This window comes from Tasmannia lanceolata, unplaced genomic scaffold (genome assembly GCF_043159265.1).
Source record: "Tasmannia lanceolata isolate RefF3 unplaced genomic scaffold, GAP_Taslan_0.1 ptg000013l, whole genome shotgun sequence".
NCBI lineage: Eukaryota > Viridiplantae > Streptophyta > Magnoliopsida > Canellales > Winteraceae > Tasmannia > Tasmannia lanceolata.
In genome coordinates, this window is record NW_027518690.1 from 1974482 (window position 1) to 1997771 (window position 23290).

A 23290-nucleotide genomic window follows, 5' to 3' on the forward strand; every position below is an offset into this window, starting at 1 on the left:
TGCAGACAGATTGTTCCCCAAAAGAGAGAATCATCTTCTCTGGATGATTCTAAGCTCTAACCCTTCATTTTGTAGGGGGACAGCACCATTTAGAAACCTCTATACAGATTGGAGGGTTAGGATTATCCTATGGAGATGATTTTTGGAGGACAATTGAAACAAGGTGGGTCCCACTACATATTTTTTAAGAAAGGGCAGCTATGTGGGAAACCATATAAAAACTCACATGGAATCAATGATTGTACCATATTCTAAGTGATGAGATCATATAAAAGTCTCCAAAATACAGCTGATGTAATGCATGTGTACCAACTTGAGTAAGTTTCAATCGAGAAAAGGCAATCTGTAAGTACAAATTTTGATGAGCTAATCAAAAGTGGATGTTTGAAGTATCCTAATTCTAACACCAAAAATGATATCTACACTCCCTTGTTTTGACAATGGCATATATTAAATATTGGGAAATGATTTTAGCACTCCACTCTTAAGATATATATGTCCCTTCTTGTCTTTTTTTGTTTTTAATTGGTGTTCTCAGAGCATTTTGGGAACTGTAGACAAACCTTTTGACAGCACTTTAATCACTAAAAGACAAGAAGCTTTCGCCACATATAAAAGAGTGGAGTGCTAAAATATTTCTTTTATTAACAGTTGACGGCATTGCCTCTAACCATAGTAGATATAACTCAACTCGACTAAGCGATTGTCCCAAACTAGTTGAGGTTGGCCTAACCATGGTAGATATGTAAAACTTAAAAATAGCATTGCTATTATTAAGAAGGGATTTGCTAGGGACTTTCGTATAAAGGCATTTCATAGGTGTTTGTTGCATGAGAGAGCAGAAACCTCAGATGAATTAAATGAATAAGACAAAATCTGTTGAAAAATGACCCGGTGCGGCTGCTCTCACATGCAACAGATGGTCGCGAAATGCCTTTCTGCGATGGTCCCTAGCAAATACCTATGGAAAGGGGCGCCAATATCATAATAAGGGCACATAGAGGTTAATAAGACTAATCCCTTTTGGAGATGGAAAAGGCCAAAAAGGTGGTGTGTGTGTGTGGGGGGGGGGATAGATGGTGTTAGGCTCCTTCCTGTAAGACAGTTTTTGGGCGGCCTTGTTTGCAAGATAGTTATTTGTCATCGGATGGGGCCATGGATGTGCAAGTTTTGAGATATTAGATTGATCGAACACAATCCTCGTATATATTCAAACCAATAAGAAAGATTTGGGAAGTTATATATTCTCCCCCTTTTCTTCCCGGTCCACCCCCTTATAGTGTAAAAAGTAGGGGTGCAACACAGGTAGGGTTGGATCGGGTTGCGGCCAACACTAACAAACCCGGAGATAATTCCTTCAACCCTAACCCAACCATCCTCAGGTTGGGGATGGTCAACCCTAACCCAACCCAACCCAACCCATCTAACCCAAAATCAGGTTGGGTTGAGTCAGGTTGGATTCCATGTTCAGTTGGGGCCAAACAGAAAAATATCATAACCCAAAGAAAATCAAGATAAAATTAGAGGACGAAGATTGGCTTCGGGTCGGGTCAGGTTGCTAATACCTCAACCCTAACCTCACCCGAAATTAAATCGGGTTGGCTTTTCCCAACCCTAACCCAACCCAACCTGAGGAAATGCCAACCCAACCCAAGCCAAAATAAAGTTGAACCTGCCAGGTTTGGTTTGAGCCCGATCCAAGTTACACCCCTACCTTTAGTGTATTTATCTAGGGTTGTAACTTAGGACATGTTTAGGAATAATCATGGGTCATGGGTCGGGTCGGGTCGGGTCGGTTCGGTTCGGTTTTTGGATTGAAAAACCCAACCCAATCTCAGGTTGGGTCGGGTTTAAAGAAAAAAAAAAAACCTAAACCCGAAAACCCTGCCCGGCTCTTATAGGTATATTATTAAATCTTAAATATTTTGTGAATAAAATGACAAAACATTTTCCAAAATATTGATATAATTGTTTTCATTAACATTAAGTTTGTTACTTGAATCGGTAGTTTCCTTCTTAAATTTATTCACTATAATTTTTTGTGTGAAGATTTCTTGTTTCTAGCTACAATCTTGAAAATTAGTCACTATCCTAAGCTAAACATTAAAAATCCTGATCCAACCCGGCTGGACCCCAAGAAACACTCTAGGGTAGGGTCAGGTTTATTAATCTTGGGTTTTACCATAAAAAATTCGACCCAACCCAACCAGAGATAATTCCTCGCGTAGGGTAGGTTCTAGAAAGCCCGACCCGCCAGGCCCGGGTTGCAACCCTACTAAAGGAGGTGGGACCAGGGACGAAAAGTGGACGAATATATGACTACCCATAGTGGAAATAGGGCCCATCAAAAAAGTCTGTTAGACTAAGTATTCTATAGCGTCAAAACATTGGTCAAAGTAACGTTTCCAATTTTTTAACGGCTCTTTCCAGTTTCCAGCCAAAATCCAAAAAATCTCTCCCCAAATAGATAAATACTCAAAACCAAATTCTATTTTTAGTACCTAACATCCTTTACTTACTATCCTACGGAAAAGGCTTAAACAAAAAACCCGAATTTCACGTGCATATCTCAACAGAATTCTCAGACTACTTATTATTCCTCACCACATTGCTCTTCCCTTCATTTTTCTAAAGAGATCCTTTCTTTGTTTTGTAGAATTTTTGTAGAAAAATGGGTCTCTGGGTTTGTGGGTTTTTGTTGGGTTTGTTGGTTTTGTGTGTTGGTGGGTACCCGAGTGAGGATTTGGTTTTGAAGTTACCAGGCCAGCCAAAGGTGGATTTTAGGCAGTTTGCTGGGTATGTTGATGTGGATAAAGAGGCAGGGAGGAGTTTGTTTTATTACTTTGTAGAGGCTAAAGGGGATGCAGATAATAAGCCCCTTACTCTCTGGTTGAATGGAGGTTGGTTCCTTTGATTCATTGGAAAGATTTTTATGTGGATCTTTTTTTGTGTCATGAAACTTTTGCTTATTGTTTATAGACCCCATAAGATTTTACTGTTTATCACTCTTGTATGTTATAGGGTTTTATGGTAGGATTGATATGTTTTCTTCATTTTCTCTCGTATATGGAGTTTCTCTGTGATTATTTCCTATGTTTACTTGGTGGTTTTTTTTTTGGGGGGGTTTTTGTGGTGGAATTTAGCTTATTCTCTTGTATCTTTGTTTAATTTTTTACGCCTAGTTTGCTATTTTTTCATGAGAAGGAAATTCTTATTAATATATTCCCCCTTTGGCTGCCATTTTGTTTGATGATGGGATTGATATGTTTTTTTTCCTCTCTTATGTATGTAGTTTCTATGTGATTATTTCCTATGTATATTTAGTGGTTTTTTGGGTTTTTATTTAGTGGAATTTAGCATATTCTCTGATACCTTTGATTTGAGTTGTTAGCCTTCTTTGCTATTTATTTCATGAAAAAGGACATTCTTATTAATATATGCTCCTTAGGATGCCAATTTCTTATTCCCCTTACTCTCTGGTTGAATGGAGGTTGGTTCCTTTGCTTAATTTCAAAGATTTCCATTTGGGTCTTTTGTTGTTCTTTGAAACTTTTGCTTATTGTTTATAGACCCTATAAGATTTTACTGTCTATCACTCTTGTATGCTATAGAGTTTGATGATGGGATTGATATATTTTCTTCATTTTCTCTCTTAGCTGTGTAGTTTGTGTAGTTTCTCTATGATTATTTCCTATGTTTATTTAGTGGTTTTGGTTTCTTGTGAATGGAGGTTGGTTCCTTTGCTTAATTGAAAAGATTTCCATGTGGGTCTTTGTTTTTTTTATTTTTGATCGGCCTATGTGGGTCTTTTGTTGTGGTCTGAAACTAATGCTTATTGTTTATAGACCCCATAAGATTTTACTGCCTATTATTACTCTTGTATATAATAGGGTCCCTTTCAAAAAAAAAGTCACTCATGTATGTTGTAAGGTTTGATGATGGGATTGATATGTTTTCTTCTTTTTTATCTCTTATCTATGTGGTTTCTCTGTGATTATTGCCTATGTATATTTAGTGGTTTTTTGAGTTTTGGTGGGGGAATTTAGCTTATTCTCTGATACCTTGGATTTGACCTTATTCTCTGGTTGAATGGAGGTTGGTTCCTTTGCTTAATTGGAAAGATTCTCTAGTGGGCCTTTTGTTTTTTTTGTTTGTTTTTTGAATACCCATGTGGATCTTTTGTTGTGCTCTGAAACTTTTGCTTATTGTTTATAGACCCCTATAAGATTTTACTATCTATCATTCTTGTAGGCTAAGGGTTTGATGATGGGATTGATATGTTTTCTTCATTTTTCTCTCTTAGATGTGTTGTTTCTATGTGATTAATTTTTTATGTGTATTTAGTGGTTTTTTGGGTTTTGTGATGGAATTTAGCTTATTCTCTGATACTTTTGATTTGATTTGTTAGCCTTAGCTATTTGTTTCATGAAAAGGAAATTCTTATTGATATATGCTCCTTTGGATGCCAATTTCTTATTTCCCTTTTCTCTTTTGGTTTTCTGCTAAACTATTACCTGCAAAATTTATAATGATTGTAATACTTGCCTGTATTAGAAACAGATGCTTAAATTAAAATTTGATTGAAAGAGTTATTTCGTTTTAGTGTGTTAGATATACGAAGTACAGTGTTGAGAAACTGTTGATTTTTTTTTTTTCAGTTTCCAGTGAAGTTACTGTTACCACAGCCCAGAACTTTTTAGGTGACTAATTTCCCCTGCAGTGGGATGTAAAGAAAATATTAATGAGGTTTAGCCTATACCCATGAAAGAATTGCCAATTTTTTGACAGGCAGTTGTCTGCATATATTTAAATGGTAGTAGAGGTATTTATGATTTGTCTACCAGACTTTTTGCTGACAATCATCTTAATGTTGTGTGAAGCATAGGATATTTGCGACAAGATTAGGCAACTTTCCAATGGGTTTAGATTTTGCATTCGTCCTTCATTTGTCCAGAAAGAGTTGAGCTTCCACCTCAACATGTATTAGTCAATCTAGTCTAAAAAGAGTAAAATGTGCCAAAATATTCACCTTCCTGTCGTTATTGAAAGTAGGAGGTTTAGACATCCCAACTTAACTGTTTGGGTTTAAGAGGAGCTGATACAGAATTTATCACATTTTTTAACATAATTTTTTTTGTATTATGTTTTCTTATCAGCATGTAATATGCAAGAATCCCTAAGATATTCAAGAGTTAAGAATTAACCGCATAGAATTCTCTATATTATCTACCCTAGTGTCAAATTCTTAAATGAATGGGCCCCTAAGGGCATGTTTGCATTTCCTGAAAGTTTTTTCATTGAAATTTTCTATTCATAGGGAACTTTATTGCTTAAATTTTTTTCGATTGGTTTGTTCACATCCATCTATTTCCCTGAATATAAATTCTTCGGTTTGGTTGACATTGGTCAGAATTTTCACAAAAAATTATCTCTTAACAAAAAGTAGGATCTCTTAAAAACAAAAGTCTCTCTCTCTCTCTCTCTCTCTCTCTGGAAAGTAATGAACTGACTTATCAATAAATTTAACCCTACCAACCTTTGCAGCAGATACCTATACGTTGCTCTTGGTCCCAGGGTCTAGCTTATGAGTTTATATAATAACTTACCAAATTATTTTTTTGTAGGTCTTTGCTTTTTATTGTGACTGAAATTTCTGAAGGACCTTATCATTGTAACCATACAAAACAGTTAGGGATAACATTTTTCTGGACCTATGCATTGTCATGTTAGATTATAACAGTTTCTGCTAACATGAAGTTACAGAACATTTCTTACATTATTGTAGTCAATAACCACAAAATATTCCTTCCAGTTACAACGATCCATAGAGAACCTTCTTTTCTCATCTTGGTTTTCTTTAAATTGGAATCAAGGTTTCTTGCACTGATTAGTAGAATATGTTGTATAAATTAATTGTTATTCTTCCGTACTTTCTTTTCTCAACTACTATGGAGCTTCTCTAGTTTCAGCATAGAAAGCAATGCTAGGGATCTTTGAAGGCCCCATCATGAATGTCTCTATTAGTTGGATCTATTTCTTCTTTATGATCTATCTCTCTGTCATCCTTTGCCCCTACATATTGTTCGGCCTCTATCTCCTTCATTTCGTCAGCGCTTTTGACATCCTGCAACATTGTGAGCTGTAGTAGTGTGATACTTTCTATCAAAACGTGGGACCGAAAGTTTTTCTCACTAGAACTTTCTGGTTACCTTCAGCATGCTGGCAACCTTTGCTTACTCTTCCTTTCTAGCTGGTCTAGACCTCTCACTGTTATTATAGTGAAGCTTAGAATGGACTTCCAATTGAAGAAGTTCTGCTGACATGACTCCTTTGATACTCCTTTGGAGCAGCTGCCCCTTTGGAGAGATGGGTCTCTCTCTATGAAGCCTTGTCCCTTATGCGATCTTATGGCACATATGGGGTGAAAGGAACAGAAGGGTCTTTGATGACAAAGAAAAGGGCATTGGGAAGCTAGTATCTGACATTAAAGTGGATTTGGTTATGTGTGCTCTAGCGGCTGGCATCACTTCGCCATATTCAACAGTCGATATCATTCATAATTGGCAGGCGATTATATGGGAGAAGAAATTCTGAGCCCCCTCCCTCCGGTCTCTAAAACTGAATTTTGATGGTAGTACTATAGGAAAACCAGGCCTGGCAGAGGTCGATGGTCTAATTCACGATTCTGAAGGGAGGATGTGGATGTCCTTTTCCGATCCAATTGTTATTTGTGATTTGAATGAGGCGGAGGCAAAAGCATTGTTGTGGGACTCAAGTGGTAGGTGGAATACTTATCGCCCCATTGATTGTGGAGGGCAATTCATCGAATGTCATAGCATGGGCAAAAGGTTCAGCCCGAGGGCCGTGGAAACTGTCTGGCACCATTTTGGAGATTCGTGACTGCTACAGGGTGATGCAGATTGTTGGCCCAATAAGAGGCATATTTGCCCATTATGATTTATTTCCTTGTCATTTAGTTTTCTAGGATTTTTATTTCCATGGTATTTAGTATTAGGTCTTTTATTTTCCGTGTTATTTAGAGTTAGGGCATTTATTTATTTTCCGTGGAATTTTATTTCATTTGCGCATATATAGCCTCATGTATTAGGGATTATTAGTTTTGATGATTAAAGATTGATTGAGATTTCTCCCCTCTATAGATTTCTACTTCCTTATTCCCCTCTTTATCCTCTATTCTTATTCTTCTATTCTTCTTCTTCTTCTTCTTCTTCTCCTCTTTTCCCCTATTTCTTATATTTCTCTTCCCTGGCCTACATCATGTTTACTCAGCCTCCTAATTTAGATGGACAGTCATGCCTCTTCGTCATTGTTCAATCAGGTACAACTTCTGCCCACCATGTGAGTCTCTCCCCAAGTCCATCTCGGATTATTAGCTCGAGAACCTTGGATCACTTTAACAGGCAGGGATAAATGAGAATTGCCGATGGTTCTTTATCTAGCATATTGGGTAAAAGGACCATTTGGTGCAGCGGAAATCAGAACCATATCTTCGAACCCAGGTCCTTTGCTCTGATACCATGTAAAACAAACAATTACTCCAAAAGCTTAAGCTGTTGGAGATGGTGTTATTTAATCTTTTATACTTTAACAAGATGATAGTTCAAGACATGGTGTTATGCATTTGCAATGTCGAACTGGGATATATGTTGGACAAATATCCAGAGTGTGATTGAGTCAACTTTGCAGAGAAGATGATGAAAGGGTATGATCACACCACATGATCCAAGAGAATGATTGAATGAAGAGGAAAAATATATGGTGCATAGTTTTTTACATTTCAAAGGCGACATGCCAAATAAACAAGAGGTTATATTGGCCGTGGCAATTGTTTGGAGACTCAAGGGCGACTTCTTCCCAACTGACGCGAGTTATGCAGACCAAATGCCCCATGAAACCTCAAAAAAATTTCCATTAGCAAGAAGACAAATCTTAAGAGTCGGACAATTCATGCAGACCAAAGGTCCCATGACACCCAATATTTCTTCCATGAACAAGAAGACAATGCAAGAGTAAAAAATAGTCCTCGATGGGTTAAACTAATGATGTCATCATGATATCCCCATAACGTTATGATGACATGAATGGTTGGGCCCACAAGTTTGGCGGAAAGTTAGACAAAAGTGTATTTTTAATTTGCTAGGAAATCGATAAAGAATTTTGTTGGTTTGTTTTTTCGAATACCAATGAGAAAAATAGTACCACACTTTTTGTTTATCTTACTATTTTTTTAGTGCACCTTGACTTCTTAGAAAGATTTAGCTTTGTGATTTAAATGGATGTTCATATTATTAGAGTTTAGGTTAGAAGATTTCTTAAGCAATTGTTTAAGGAGAAGTCGGGGGGTTATTTTCTGACAAATTTATTGATATACGAGATATTCCTCCATTACTCTGGTCGTGTGATCAGTTTTCGCATGATGAATCTCCGTATATTAATCTATATTTTGATATTTTATTAGTGCATCTTGTTCCTAATTACTATACTATTTTATACGAGTTTCTCACTTTGTTTGGAATCAGACGAGTTTCCCTTTTCGTATTTGAGGTGATAGAGATTCATCAAATCCTATTTATAAAATATGGTAGATAAAGACATTGGATAAGCGTTTTGATCTTATTTTTAAGCTCCCTCTTAGATTCTACATGTTTTTCGGCAGTCTGGTTTACCACATTATCTCTTTGCTTGATTGCCTATTTTATTCACGTCGTTAGTCAGTTTATGGTAGCACCTAGGACCGTCCATTTGGCTGTGGTTCATCACATCATTAACCATTTAAAATTATTTTTTTTCCCTCTAGCTCTTTTCCTTTATTGCCATCATTATATTTAAGAACTTATTTAACGCTGATTGAGTTGGTGTGTTACTTCTAACTTACGTTAGGTGAATTGGCTTCTATCCCCATACTCTTGTTTTTAAGAACTGCAAGAAAAGTGACTCATTATAGTTTGTCATCGATATCTCTATTTTTTTTTTAAATATCTCAAAAATGTCAAAACAATTTTGAATTGATGATAAAATAACGATTTTTGAAAGATTTTGAAAATCATGTACGATACGAATCTCATTGTACGATTTGAATCTCATTGGTTTTCAAATTTTTCTAATGTCGCAAAAATTTGCAAGATCTATTGGCTTCTCTCTCTCTCTCTCTCTCTCTCTCTCTCTCTCTCTCTCTCTCTACGTGTGCGCATGTGTGTGTTTGGTGGGAAAGAAAGGTGAAATTTTCATTATTCCCATTTCTTTACAAGCATCCTGGAATCTTGAATTGTTAATGGATGACTGGACATGGTATTCATCAGACTTTTTTTTTTGAACGGTATTCATCTGACTTATCTATTTGAAGCATGCCATATTTGTTTTAAGGTTCTAGTAGCACTCTTCGCAAGAAATCTCCATTTGCGTTTTTTATCTTGGAATATTAGATTCTTGATCTCTGATTGTTAATTATACCTCTTATTTTCAGGCCCAGGTTGTTCTTCAATTGGCGGGGGTGCCTTTACAGAGTTGGGTCCATTTTTTCCTAGGGGTGATGGTCGGAGTCTTCGGAGAAACCCAAAATCGTGGAATAAAGGTCTCATTTTCTCATAAACTAAATAAAATAGATTTTGTTCCACCATGATGATGTTTTCTTGGGGTCTCCTGTCCCTTTTATCTTTGTTTCTTCCATGAATACCATTTTTGTATTTCTTGCATCTCTGATTACCCATTTTACTTGATGTAACATTTTACAATTCCATTGACTTTGTATCTTCTGTAGCATCAAATCTCCTTTTCGTTGAATCTCCCGCTGGAGTAGGTTGGTCATACTCAAATAGAACTTCTGATTATACTTGCGGTGATGCCTCTACAGGTAGGTGAATTACCCACCTCTAAGATTTACGTTTCCTTTACTTAATGAGTGGTATTAGAATAATCAGTTTCAAACTTTCTGTTCTGAAACATGTTGAGATTTACACAGTTTATTTCCATGAAAATACCAATCTTTTGTGTCTTGATATAACTACTGCCAATATTTTGTTCTTTTCAGCTAGTGACATGCATCAATTTTTAACGGGATGGTATGAGAAATTTCCAGAGTTCAAATCCAGGGATTTGTTTCTAACTGGAGAAAGCTATGCAGGTCTGAATCTCAATAGAAACATTAGAACCATCTTTGTTTCTACCTTCTATTTGAGTGGTTTTCTGACTGGGATTGGCATGTTTACAGGACATTACATACCACAGTTGGCTATTGCTCTGCTGAACCACAATAAGCATTCAAGTGATTACAAGTTCAAGATTAAAGGAGTAGCTGTAAGGAAACTTGCTCCACTAATGAAATTATCTAGCATTCGTGGCATGGGTCTAAAATAATTGGCCCAACACCCCATCAAAACAATGAGCTGTAAAATTGTGACTGCACCCTATGCATGGGCTTGGGTGGAGATTGTGGGACCCATCCCAGCAAAAAATGAGGCAGAATGGTGGCCCACCCGATGCATGTGTTTGAGTGGAGTTGGTGGGACCTATCATAACATGGTGTAAAATGTTGGAGACATACCCTATGCATTGATTTGTATGGAGTTGGTGGGACCCACGCTATCAAAATGTAGTGTAAAATGGGGGTCCACCATATTCATGGGTTTGAGTAGAGATGGTGTACCCTACTATATCAAAACATAGGGTGTACAATGGTGGCCCCACCCATGCTATGCATGTGTGTAAAATGATGGGCCTCACCTTATCAAAACATGTGTCGTAAAATGATGGCCCCACCCATGCTATGCATGAGGTGTAAAATGATACACCATAGAAAAATTACAGTAAAAGTTTTCTATGGAAAATGATTTCTAATAAAAAAATTCCATGGAAAGAAAACGAATGACAAAAGAAAGGAACACACACATATGCATTTGTTTCTATGAATCATAAAATGAATGTTTTTATATCTTTTAATTTAGTCTCTTGTGGTTATGACCAATATTATCATTATCACTTGCTTAAACAGATTGGTAATCCTCTTCTCAAAGTCAAGACAGATCTTCCTCCAACTTACGAGTATTATTGGTCACATGGAATGATTTCTGATGAAATTGGCCTATCTATCATGAATGAATGTGATTTCGATGATTACACCTATCCTAGCACCCACAATGTGACTGAAAAGTGCAACAATGCAATTGCTGATGCGAATCGAGTGGTTGGCGACTATATAAATTCATATGACATCATCCTTGATGTCTGTTATCCATCAATTGTCGAGCAAGAGCTACGTTTGAAGAAATTAGTACGTTTTCATTTCATCAAAAAGGATATATTTGTTATTGGAAGGTCTTAGTGTTGGGTTTGGTTCATGTGTCAATTAATTGTCTCTATTATACTGGAAACTGGCAGGCTACGAAGATCAGCGTTGGGGTTGATGTATGCATGACTTATGAAAGACGTTTCTATTTAAACCTTCCAGAAGTTCAGCATGCTCTTCATGCAAATAGGACCAATTTACCATATAGCTGGGGAATGTGCAGTAAGTAAGTAGTCTGGGCTTGCCTTGAGTGATATCATGGCTTATTCTATTGGTCATTTATTAGTTTGCCTACAAAAATATTGTTTTATCGTGGCTTATCCTATTGGTCATTCATTAGTTTGCCAACAATAATATTGTTGTTAATAGAACTCCTAAAGTCACAGACACTTCTGTTACTTGCTGAAGCTGGATTGATTCCAAATTCCTAACTACTAGAAATTGGATGAGAGAACAGAGTAAAACTGAATTTGCTTCACATTCAATTGTCAAATTTGGATTTTCTGTTCTTCCTTCATGATATATAGACTGTAGAAAAACCGAGAAATACCTCCCCGACTATGGATCAAACACGATGTGCAGCAAAAACGTCAAGAAACAATGCAAGAACACAATCACACGAGAAACACAAGATTTATGTGGTCTGGCAGTGCCTACGTCCACGGGGGGAAATTTTCACTATTTCGGTCTAGGGTTACAAACTCTCTTCTTCTTGGCCAAGAAACACAAAAGAGAGAACTCAAAACCGTAACCCTAACATGTTATATATCAATGTCACTACATGAATAAATTTACCGAAATACACTTTAGAGGAAATCAGAAAATTAAATTTTCCTTCCGGGGGTGCATGTGCATTGCGCACATTAGTTTGTTAGGGCCTGTATGATGCCAGAACCCAGAATACAAGACATCTGCACAACATAGACTATGAATGTAGGAAATTTTCTATGAAAGAACATATCCTTGCCCACTTCCGGGGTGCATGTGCATCGTGCACATTAGTCTCTCAGGGCCTGTATGATGCCAAGCACATTAGTCTGTCAGGGCCTATATGATGCTAGAACCCAGAATACAAGACATCTGCACAACATAGCCTATGAACAAAATGTAGGAAATTTTCTATGAAAGAACATATCGTTGCCCACTTGGGAACTATTTATAGTACTACTAACTATTTTTTAGTATCTAACTATTTCGGATTTATGCACATGACCGGTATGCCCATAAACTTCCTTGTGAGCTGCCTTTCTGCCAGATCTGTCTTATCTGCTTACATGTTGAAAAAAGCAATCCAAAATACTCTCCCATTTCAAAAAAAAAAAAAAAAAAAAAAACTATGATTTTACTCTGATTTGCCAGAGGATTCAGAGAGTTAATCCATCTGACTTGAAGAATTGAAATCCTTGAAGCAATCCATCCTTTATGATATCTTACACCACACTTTGATTAACAGTGGTTATTTAATTGCCTCATTTTTCACTCATATTTTCAATATTCAACTGTATTTTTTTGTTTATGTTCTCCTCAGTTATTATTTTCACAATTTGACCAGTTAATGCTCTCTCTGGAAGTTAGTAATTGTATCATCTCACTCAAAAGAAAACTAAAATTCTGCTCCCATGTTGAGAAGGCTCAAACAAAGTTCAGCCTTTCCCATAGTCTCTATGGCCTCAATGGTTAATGATTCAAACCTCATCTCTTTTCTATCAGAATAAAAAAATGAAAAAGCCTAATCCTTACTCGGCCACCATACAACAACACTCTCCTCTCTCAATTTGATGTGAAATGGGACTTTCCAAAATCCATAATATCCAGGCCCTTTGGTGATTTTGGTAAAGTTCTTTGGTGCGTAGTTCTTTTTTACTTAATTTGAACATTTGGAAAGAACATAATGATTGTATCTTTCAAGAAGTAAGAAAATTGTTAGTGAAAATAATAATGGAATCAAACTTGATTTATTATTTTTGGCCAAGAATAAATTGGTTGTGAGTGTGCTACCGTCTAGTATCACCTTATGCAATTGGAAAAGGATCATATAGGAAAGAAAGATAAAGATCAAAGCTTCATTCGATTGGCAGCCTTCCTATTTATCTCTTGGGTAAATAGGAAATCTGATAATCCATGGCATTTAGCTCCAATCTTCCTCGAGATTATTGACCATGTCTTAGCAATCTATCCTCAAATCCAACATAATCCAAGGTCGACTAACAAGGAAGCGGATATCTTGGCTAGGGAAGTTGTTAATAGATCTGTTTTAACAATTAGCAACCAATACCCGATTGTCTAAAGCTTGGTCTTTTTCTTTGTAATTTGACAGCCATCCTCCTCATGTATCTCCCTTTGATTTAATGAAGTTACAATCTTCAAAGACAAGGACAGGGTGAACTGGATGATGGTCATTGTTTTCCTTTTCTTTCTTTCTTTCTTTCTTTTTTTGGGACGGTATGGTCATTGTTTTCATATAACTGAAAAACAAACTTTTGTCAAGACCAAAATACCATTAGCTTACTTTTCTTTGATGATATTCCCACCTGAATTTTTTTCTTGTTCCTTTTTTTTTTTTGTCAAGACCAAAATACCATTAGCTTACTTTTCTTGTTCTTTATAAGTACACTTCTTGCTGACTGCTTGTTTAAAAAAAATGTGACTGAATCACAAAACTTGGCAACACTGAATTAACACATAAGTGGTAGTATAATAGCTGCTTGTGCAAATAAAAATAACTGATTCTTTTATTATTTCAAATGGCCCAGTCTACTGAACTACAGTGAAACAGATGGTGATATCAACATAGTACCCTTGCTTAAAACTATAATTCAAAATGGCATACCAGTCTGGGTTTACAGGTGAGCATTTCTTTATGAAGAACTATTGTCTGATTGCCATTTAAATGAACACTTTGATTGATAAGTCTCTTGAATTTCAGTGGTGACCAGGATTCTGTGGTGCCACTGTTGGGCTCCCGAACACTTGTCCGGCAACTAGCTCATGATCTAAATTTCAAGCCCACAGTCCCTTATGGTGCTTGGTTCCACAAAGGACAGGTATATCCTCCCCTCTTCGCATTACTTATAATAATATTGATAAATGGGTTATATTATGGGGGCCCAATCAGTGAAAATTGTTTTATACCCATATGCAAGTGTTGAGGTGATTTTGGGCCTCTTTGGATACCCCAAAATTTATTTGCATATAATCTTATATCCATGCAGTCTTTTTTTCCTTTTGAATAGCTATATGTAGTCTTATGTGCATGCAGCATATAAGTGTATGGATTGTAAATAGTTTATATATATCTTCTTTTATGGCTTCCAAAGTGAACTTCATGTCTCATTTTCAAATAACATGACTTAAAATAATCTTACTGCAAATAATCTTATCTTCTTTATGTCAGAATTATATATTGTCAACTTCTGTTGGTTAACTATTTGATTACTCTCTCTTTCTTTTCTTCTCGTTATTGATCCAACTTTTTATCTCCCTTTTTCTCAATGTTATGTGGAAAGGTGGCCGGTTGGGCGACTGAGTATGGGAATATACTGACCTTCGCTACTGTTAGAGGTGCTGCTCACATGGTACCCTATGCGCAACCTGCAAGAGCATTGCATCTATTCTGGAAATTTGTCTCTGGTAAAAGATTGCCAAACACAACTGATCCCATAGATTGAGAATCTCTCATTCCACCTGCAACATTGGGTGATCATGACAGCTTTTGATTGTTTCGAATTCAAACATTTTTCTTTCTCTAAGAAAAATGTCGAGGTCCACCCTCATCATTGGGTGATCATGACAGTGTTGATTGTTTCGAATTCAAACATTTTTCTTCCTCTAGGAATAAAAGAATAAATTACAAGTTTCTTTGTTTCATCGACCTTTCCTATATCTTTGTCGTGGTGGTGTTATTTTTTGTGGGAAGAATTTTTTTCCCCTGGAGAAAAATAAGTTATGCATGAAATGGTAACAATTCTGTCTAATAACATCAAAAACATCATTCCAGTCCTTAAGGCTTTCCAAACTTAACAGTTCCATATGTATTAAAATAGTTTTGGTGGACAAAACTTGCGTCTTTTTATGCTTGTTCCTCTGCTCGCTTTATTCTATAGGCTACAACAGAACGACATTAAGTTGAAAAACTAGATAAGGCTTGTGGTAACTCTAGATTTTGTTTAATTTGTGAAGGTGTTATTCTTATTAATATAATTACGAAAAGGCTACTTATATTGGCAGCGCCATGTTTTGATAATTGCACAAACTCGGTTTTTCTTTTCCTTTTTATTGGCTTCTCCTAGGTCTCTTTGGGAACTGTAATAACCTATCAGAAAGCAATTAAAAAGGAAAAGACAAGCTGCGTTCGTGCAATTATTAAAGCATCTCAGTGCCAATATCAGTAGCCTTGTGAAAATTGTATCGACGAACATTATTCATGTGAAAATATGTGAGAACCAGCACTTTAAAATGGAAGTTATTTAATAGCTAAATCAGTGTATATAATAACTAGGGATTTGCTAGCCAAGTGATGCATATTGTAGGCCTAATAAGAGGCATATTTGCCCATTAGGATTTATTTCCATCGTATTTTGTTTCTAGGATTCTTGTTTCTATGTTATTTAGTTTCTTGGGTTTTATTTTCCATGTTATTTAGATTTAGCCATTTAGGGTATTTATTTACTTTCCATGGAATTTTACTTCAATTGCCTGTAAATAGGCCTCATGTACTAGGAATTAAAAGTTTTGATGGAGAAAGATTAATTGTGATTCTCCCTCTAATATCCTGTCTTTTTCTCCCTTAGATTTCTTCTTCTTCCTCCTTTTTCTCCTCTCTTCTCCTCTCCTTCTCTTCTTCTCCTATTCTTCTTCTCTTCTTCTCCTCTGTCTTCTACTTCTCTTCCAGTTCTACATCAAACTTGGTATCAGAGCCAAAGCATCCAAGATCACGCTGAAAGGATCCGAGATCTGCGTTCCGAGCCGAAGGATCCAAGATCTACATCAAATCTAAAACAAGGTGCTCTCACATGCAACAGCCAGCCGCGAAGTGCCTTCCTGCAATGGTCCCTGGCAAAAATCCCTACAAATAAATGGCCAACAAGAAAAATGGATAGAGAAGTTCAAGCCCTTCTCCAAATCATGTGTTTAGTTGTTCTCATTGTTGATTACAGAGTTGCTGCTAAAGTTCTAAGGAATAGAGAAGTGAGATGGACCCTGTGGGCTCCTTGTGAAGATCTTGAGTTACTAGATACTGATGAAACCGCCCCCGTGTTAGATATTTTAGGAAAGAAAACGAAATGGTGTAGAAATAATGAAGTGAGATGAAGTGTTATAAGTAATACTTGGTTTATATGTAGTTTTGAAAGGGAAGGAAACGGAGGTGAGAGAGTAGCCAACCTCTTAACTAGAAGACAAGATTTGTTTGGAATTATTATGGAAGAAATTTTGAGAGAAAGATATATTGTCAAAGATGTTAGAATCATTCTTAGGTGACTTTTCTTTTCAAATGTTTTGGTATATTTTGTTGTGGTTGTATGATGTGATTCAAATGCATGCAAATAAAGTAAAAACAGAAGGTGGATGTCGGCCCATGCATGTCATGTGCATGGTTTAAAATTTCGACCGAAATTTCGGATACTGGTGTGGACCGAAACCGAAATTTTCCGAAATTCAATTTTTCGCCATTTGTCCGAAATTTCGAAATTTCGGTTTTATGACATTATTTATTTTTTTAAAAAAGTGTTACAAAATTTCGGCCGAAATTTCAGAATTTCGAAATTTGGGTCCGGAATTTGGAACCAAATTACCAAATTTCGGACCGAAATTTCGGCGAAATCCAAAATTTTGGTTTTTGGTGGGGTCCGAAACGGTTACTGAAACTGAAATTTTAAACCATGGTCATGTGTGTATAATTAGATATGGTGGGAAACCATATCCTGCCCATTGTAGTTGACCAACCATGATTGGATTAGGGATGAAACTTGGGTCGGGCTCAACCTGAACCTGACCGGTTCAAACCGACTTTTGGCTCATGTTTGGTTGGGGTTAGGAGTGGAAAAAGCCAACGCAATTTAATTTCAGGTTGGGTTAGGGTTGAGTCCTTGGGCAACTCCACTCACCCTGTCTCCTAACTTTATCTCCATTTTTTAAATCTCAGAGTTATGCTTATTTTTGTATTTGTTTTTTGTTTTTGCCATGAGGCAATCCGAACCAAACAAAACTTGATTTGGAAAAAACGAGTTAGACAGGTTGGGTTGATCCTCCTCGACCTGGGCTTGGGTCGGGTTAGGGTTGAGGGAATGCTACCTCGAGTTGGGCTAGGGTTGGCCTTAACCCAACCCCACCCTAGTTGCACCCGTAGATTGGATGATCCTATCTTGATCCACAAGGTGTCTTTAGGGGCATGACAAGAAATGCGAAACACTGCGGGTACATGCAAAGAAATGATAAAAAGGGCAGTATTTGCTAGAGAATTGGGAGTTCCCATCGTAATACATGACTACTTAAACTCTTTACATAACATAAAGTGAGTCAACTTGCTCGATTATTGCCACTTTCTTGTGTTTGCAAAGAGGTGATACAGTTGACTCGAAAGTCGGGTGCTTTGTTTACAACAATGTACTTAAAGCAATGTGCCCTATTAACGCCCCTATCACGTAAGTTGAAGTTCGCTTGCTGCTCCATAATCGCGCTCCTCCTTACTACGTTCAGCCCTTCTTAGTATAGTAGCCCTTTCACGCCCGGGTCTACAAACTGAGCTGCTTTCTTCCCTCTTGAGCGTGCTCCCCCTGCTACCGGAGCTTACTTACCTAAGAGCTAAAAGGGCAGGGACTTTGTTAAGCTGTTCGGCCACATTCTATTTTGACTTCTGGATTGCCTTACGAAATATTCACTTGTTGTCCATCAACTACACCTATCGGCATGATCTTAGGCCCTGACTCACCCTCCTGGATTGGGAATTGTCTTCACAGATAAGTGAGATGGATGCTGCTAAAGGTGGAAGAAGCAATCATCATATCTATAATCCGCCGACCGGCCCCAGCTAATGTGCCAGGTTGCAAAGTGGTTAATCCGGTGTGCAATCTTCGCCCAAGGCAAAAGAGAATACGTAACACTATGCATGTTGCATTTGTGCAGCATGAGACCCACACCATGAGCATCAACTAACGGGGACCATCCACGTGCTATGTGTGGGGCCAATGTTAAGATATTGGGTCCCGCAGAAACATATGTACTATGGGAAGCTCCATTAGGATCCAATGAAATATTCACCTCTTTTTTACTTGGGACGCCCCGTTCTTCATGACTACTCTTTTACACTGGGGGACTCGGGTTGGGTTGACACCAGCCGAGATAGCATTCCCTTAACCCTAACCCGAGCCTCAGGTCAAGGATGGTCAACCCTAACCCAACCCGCCTATAAATCTCTCAACCCTAACACAACCCATCTAACCAAATTGGGTCGGGTTGGGTTCGGTTCACCTAGGGCCAAACAAAAAAATACACGAAAAAAACTTAATCCTAAGAAAATCACGATAAAATTAGAGGACGAAGGTCGGATGTCTGGTTCGGGTTACAAGACCTCAACACTAACCCAATCCGAAATTAAATCGGATTGGCTTTTCCCAACCCTAATCCACCCCAACCCAACCTGAGGAAATGCCAGATCAACCCGAGCCGAAATCGGGTTGAGCCCGACCGGGGGGGGGGGGGGAATGAATACATCATTTCCCGTGTACTACTATACATACTAGGAAAACTTGGGTGGCCCCGAGGATATTTAAAACCTTATTATTGTAAATTCTCTTTAAATATTGAATGCCTTATATATTCTCTTTAAATATCATATACATGTAAATTTCTCTACGGCTATTTAAGACTTCTATTTATACTGTTTTTAAGATTTGGCTCTATTTTTAACTCATAAACATTTAGTCATAAATGCATGTATTTTTATTTTTTTTTGCATGAATATTGTTTTTTCCTCCATAGCTCGTGCATTGTCTTTTGGGTAATAAAAGCATATTTTATTTTGCATGGAACTAGTCTGACCAGGACATGCTTACTCCTTTCTTTAATTTTATATAACCTACCTCCTTACTTTATTCGTTTACTTTCACCCAATTCACTTTTCTTAATAGACTAATGAAAGTAAATTGCCTTTCCTAAAATACCCCTATCCCTTCTCTCACTCAAGGTTTAAAATTTCTTTGCTAAAATTACCTACATACCCTAATCACACTTCCTTCCTAACACATCTACCTAAATAATCTACTTTACAGGGATATAAACAAGCTAATTAAACTATTTATACTAATTAAGAGAGATGTTGAATTTTGTATATAGGGCTATAATCCTTTTTGGTAGCAAAGAATGATGAGAAGGAAAGAGAAGCAGCATTGAGATGAGCATGATAGATCAGTGGTTGGGAGGAGATGGGGGTATTTTAGGAGTTTCTATTTACTTCTTATTAGTCTATTAAGAAAAGGGACTAGCTAGAGTGAAGTCACATGAATAGATTAAGGAGATGGGTGATATATAAAATTAAATATAGAGATTACAATAGGATTTTACTACTTTGTTAGGTGATCCATTCAACACCCCTTCTCTACCACAATTTTTTAGAGGGCTGCTAGCAAAATGGGATTTCGTTTGGAAAATCAAGACAAACCCTATGTTGTGACACATGTGGGAGTGAGCTTGAATCCACACAAAATGCAAAAAATCTTTGGTCAGGTTCACTTTAAACTTTATTTTCCAAATTAATTCCTGTTCTGGAATATTTTTCCTTTTTTTATTTAAAATAAAGAGTTTCATTATGGGTCAAGCCTCTACCTAATTTGGGTACCGCTTTGTTCTTCAACCTTGAGGTCAGAAGTTCAATCTCAGCTTACTAGAAAAATGTGTTGCAAGCCAATTAAAAAATGTGTTAAAATGCTTCACAACTCTATTTTTATCCTTAGGACCAATTACCAATGGGGGACAAACATTAGGCAAAATTATCAACAGGACCCATGCTTTTCAAAAATTATCAATGAGGGACAGAAGAGGTCTTGTCAGTAAAAGTTGGACGAAAATGCCTTTTGGCATTTACAACACGTTTTGACCTTGGTTTTTCCTTCTTCCCTCTTTTTTTACTTTTCCATTATCACCTCTCTTTTTTTTTACCCTACCAGTCATCTTCCTCCTTGTTCAGCCACCATTGTTGTTGGCAAATCTTGAAAACTTGAATGTTGAGTTCTTACCATCTATCTCTTTGTATTTATGTTTTGTTTTTCTTTTATTTTTTAGGGTTTTGTACTAATTTTCATTCCTCTGTTTCTTATTTATCTTATTTAGGGTTTAAGCTTTTTTTGTAGGGTGAGTTCTGGAGATAATGCATGGATGGCTTCACTCACTTTTTTGGAAGACAAGTGGTTGTATAAGAAAAAGTTCATGTAATACATGAATGGATGGCTACGCATTTTTTGATTTACTTTTATTTTTTGATTTTTTTTTTGTAATACACAAATTGGGATGTAATACATGAAACACATTTAATGAAAACAACATCCATTTCTTTTGTTATTTCTATCATGAGCAGAATTGTAATGCCATTAGAAGAGTTGCTATAGGCTGAAGGGTTTTGTAGCAGAAGGGGTTTATCAATTCTCTGGAAGGGGGTTAGCAACTCTCAAAAGTAGGGTTACCAATTTCCAAATGGGCTTATCAACTGCCTGAAAATTGGCCGAGAGTACTGGAGTTTTCGAAGAGGGTTTTCAAGTCTCTAAGAATGGGGTTATTTAGTATAAAAAATGGGGTTACCAATTTCCGAATGGGCTTATCAAGTGCTTGAAAATTGGCCGAGAGTACTGAAATTTTCGAAGAGAATTTTCAAGTCTCTAGGAATGGGGTTATCTAGTATAAAAAATGGGGTTACTAATTTCTAAATGGGGTGATCAAGTCCCTCAAAATTGGCCAAGGGTACTAGAGTTTTGGAAGGGGGTTTTCAAGTCTCTGGGATTGGGGTTATCTAGTATCAAAAATGGGGTTACCAATTTCTGAATGGGCTTATCAAGTCCTTGAAAATTGGCCAAGATTACTGGAGTTTTGGAAGGGGGTTTTCAAGTCTCTAGGATTTAGGTTATCAAGTATCAAAATGGGGTTACCAATTTCTGAATGGGCTTATCAAGTCCTTGAAAATTGGCCGAGGGTACTGGAGTTTTGGAAGGGGGTTTTCAAGTCTCTAGGATTTGGATTATCAAGTATCAAAATGGGGTTACCAATTTCCGAATGGGCTTATCAAGTCCTTAAAAATTGGCCGAGGGCACTAGAGTTTTGGAAAGGGGTTTTCAAGTATTTGGGATTTGGGTTATCTAGTATCAAAATGGGGTTACCAATTTACGAATGGGCTTATCAAGTCCCATAAAATTGCCCAAGGGTACTGGAGTTTTGAAAGGGGGTTTTCAAGTCTCTGGAGTTGGGGTTATCCAGTATCAAAATGGGGTTACCAAATTCCGAATGGGCTTATCAAGTCCCTTATGAACACGTTTTTACTTCCCGTTTTTTTTTTCACTCGTTCATTTTCATGTTTTTTTTTCTTTCTACCGTACGATTCATCTTCCTCATCCTCCATTGAAAGGGAGAATGAGAAATGCAAAACCTTAAAACAAATGAAAAACAAAACCTAGATATTGAGAGATAGATGGGAATGAACTCACGTTTCAAAATTTTGAGTTTTCCCACCTCCAATGGTGGCTAAATGATGGAGAAGATGACTGGTAAGGTAAAAAAAAACAAAGTTAAAAATGAAAAAGTAGAAAAAAAGAGGAAAAGGAAAGAGAAGAGGGAAAAGTGGAAAAGCAAAACGTGTTGCTTAAGAAAAGGGCATTTTTATCCAGCTTTTAATGAGAAGACATCTTTTGTCCCTCTTTGATAATTTCTGAAAAGGATGGGTCCTGTTGATAATTCCACCTAATTTTTGTCCCCCATTGGTAACTGTCCCTTATCCTTAAAACCACGATTATGACAATTGATTGTGAGTCCAAAACCAATTATTAGACTCAAAATTAAGAGTCTTAGACTTGTAATTTTTTCAGCATATTAATTGGTTTTGGACTCATATTGGGTTGTCATAATCTTAAACGAACAGGGCCTTAACAAGAAGTACTCAAACCCATTGCCTTGGTCCTATCATAGAGCCCCTATCGCCATTGCATCCAGCCAATTGGCCTGCTTACCTTCTGTCTTTCTCATCTTGCCTTCCCTACCAATGAAGAGATAATTCAAATGGGTGTTGCCTGAAGACGATTTGCTTACCATAACAGACAAGATTTAGAAAAGAGGACAGTGACAGCCAATGATAAGGAACTATAATCAGAGAGGTGCCCCTCATTCTCCCTTGAGATATATTATTTACAAAAGGAAAATGATATCTGTGACCGAGAAAGACCGATGAGAGAGCCTAACAATGAGAATGTGCCATGTGTGCAAAAAAAAAAAAAAAAAACTTTTTGTTGATTTCCCTAAACCTAAGGGCTCACTAACACTACTGCTCTATACAAAATCTATCGTAATTAAAAGAAATTGAAAATATTTGCCTTTTAAATAGAGAGAAATTATTTAAAATTTGTGAATATTTTATTACTACACATAATTTTGGAATTGTTGATGGATTTGTGGAATAAAGCAAAAAAGTTAGAAACAATTCATTCAGGCTACTGATATTAGCACTGCCATGAATTGATAATTGCACTAACTCACCTTGTCTTTTCTTTTTTAATTTGATTTTGATAGAGCTTTTTGGGAATTGTAATAACCTTCGACAGCTGGTTAAATAATGAAAGACAAGGTAAGTTAGTTCAAGTATTAAAACAGGGACAGTGCCAATATCATTAGCCTTCATTTAACTGCCATTTTAAGCAAAGCATTCCGTTTTCTCAATAAATTGACGAACATGAAACTTCACGTGGGAATATTATTAAGGCATCATTTTCCTTTGTAAAATTTGTGCATCTCTTCGCA

At 36.9% G+C, this 23290-nt stretch overlaps 1 protein-coding gene across 1 annotated transcript; it reads left to right on the top strand.

Annotated features, from left to right (window-relative positions):
* The first annotated feature begins 2485 nt into the window (after window positions 1-2485).
* On the top strand, window positions 2486-15169 carry LOC143889470 (serine carboxypeptidase-like 42). The gene is made up of 10 exons (XM_077393688.1): window positions 2486-2900; window positions 9485-9592; window positions 9779-9871; window positions 10049-10141; window positions 10229-10314; window positions 11009-11287; window positions 11395-11528; window positions 14056-14148; window positions 14229-14346; window positions 14809-15169. The coding sequence occupies exons 1-10, from the start codon at window positions 2672-2674 to the stop codon at window positions 14968-14970; spliced, it is 1395 nt and encodes a 464-aa protein (XP_077249803.1). The 5' UTR covers window positions 2486-2671; the 3' UTR covers window positions 14971-15169.
* The last annotated feature ends 8121 nt before the right edge of the window (window positions 15170-23290 follow it).

Coding starts and splice junctions, on each gene's coding strand:
- LOC143889470 (XM_077393688.1), top strand. CDS start 2,672: ATGGGTCTCTGGGTTTGTGGGTTTTTGTTGGGTTTGTTGGTTTTGTGT. Junction 2,901..9,484: donor TACTCTCTGGTTGAATGGAG/GTTGGTTCCTTT, acceptor TCTTATTTTCAG/GCCCAGGTTGTTCTTCAATT. Junction 9,593..9,778: donor CCCAAAATCGTGGAATAAAG/GTCTCATTTTCT, acceptor TATCTTCTGTAG/CATCAAATCTCCTTTTCGTT.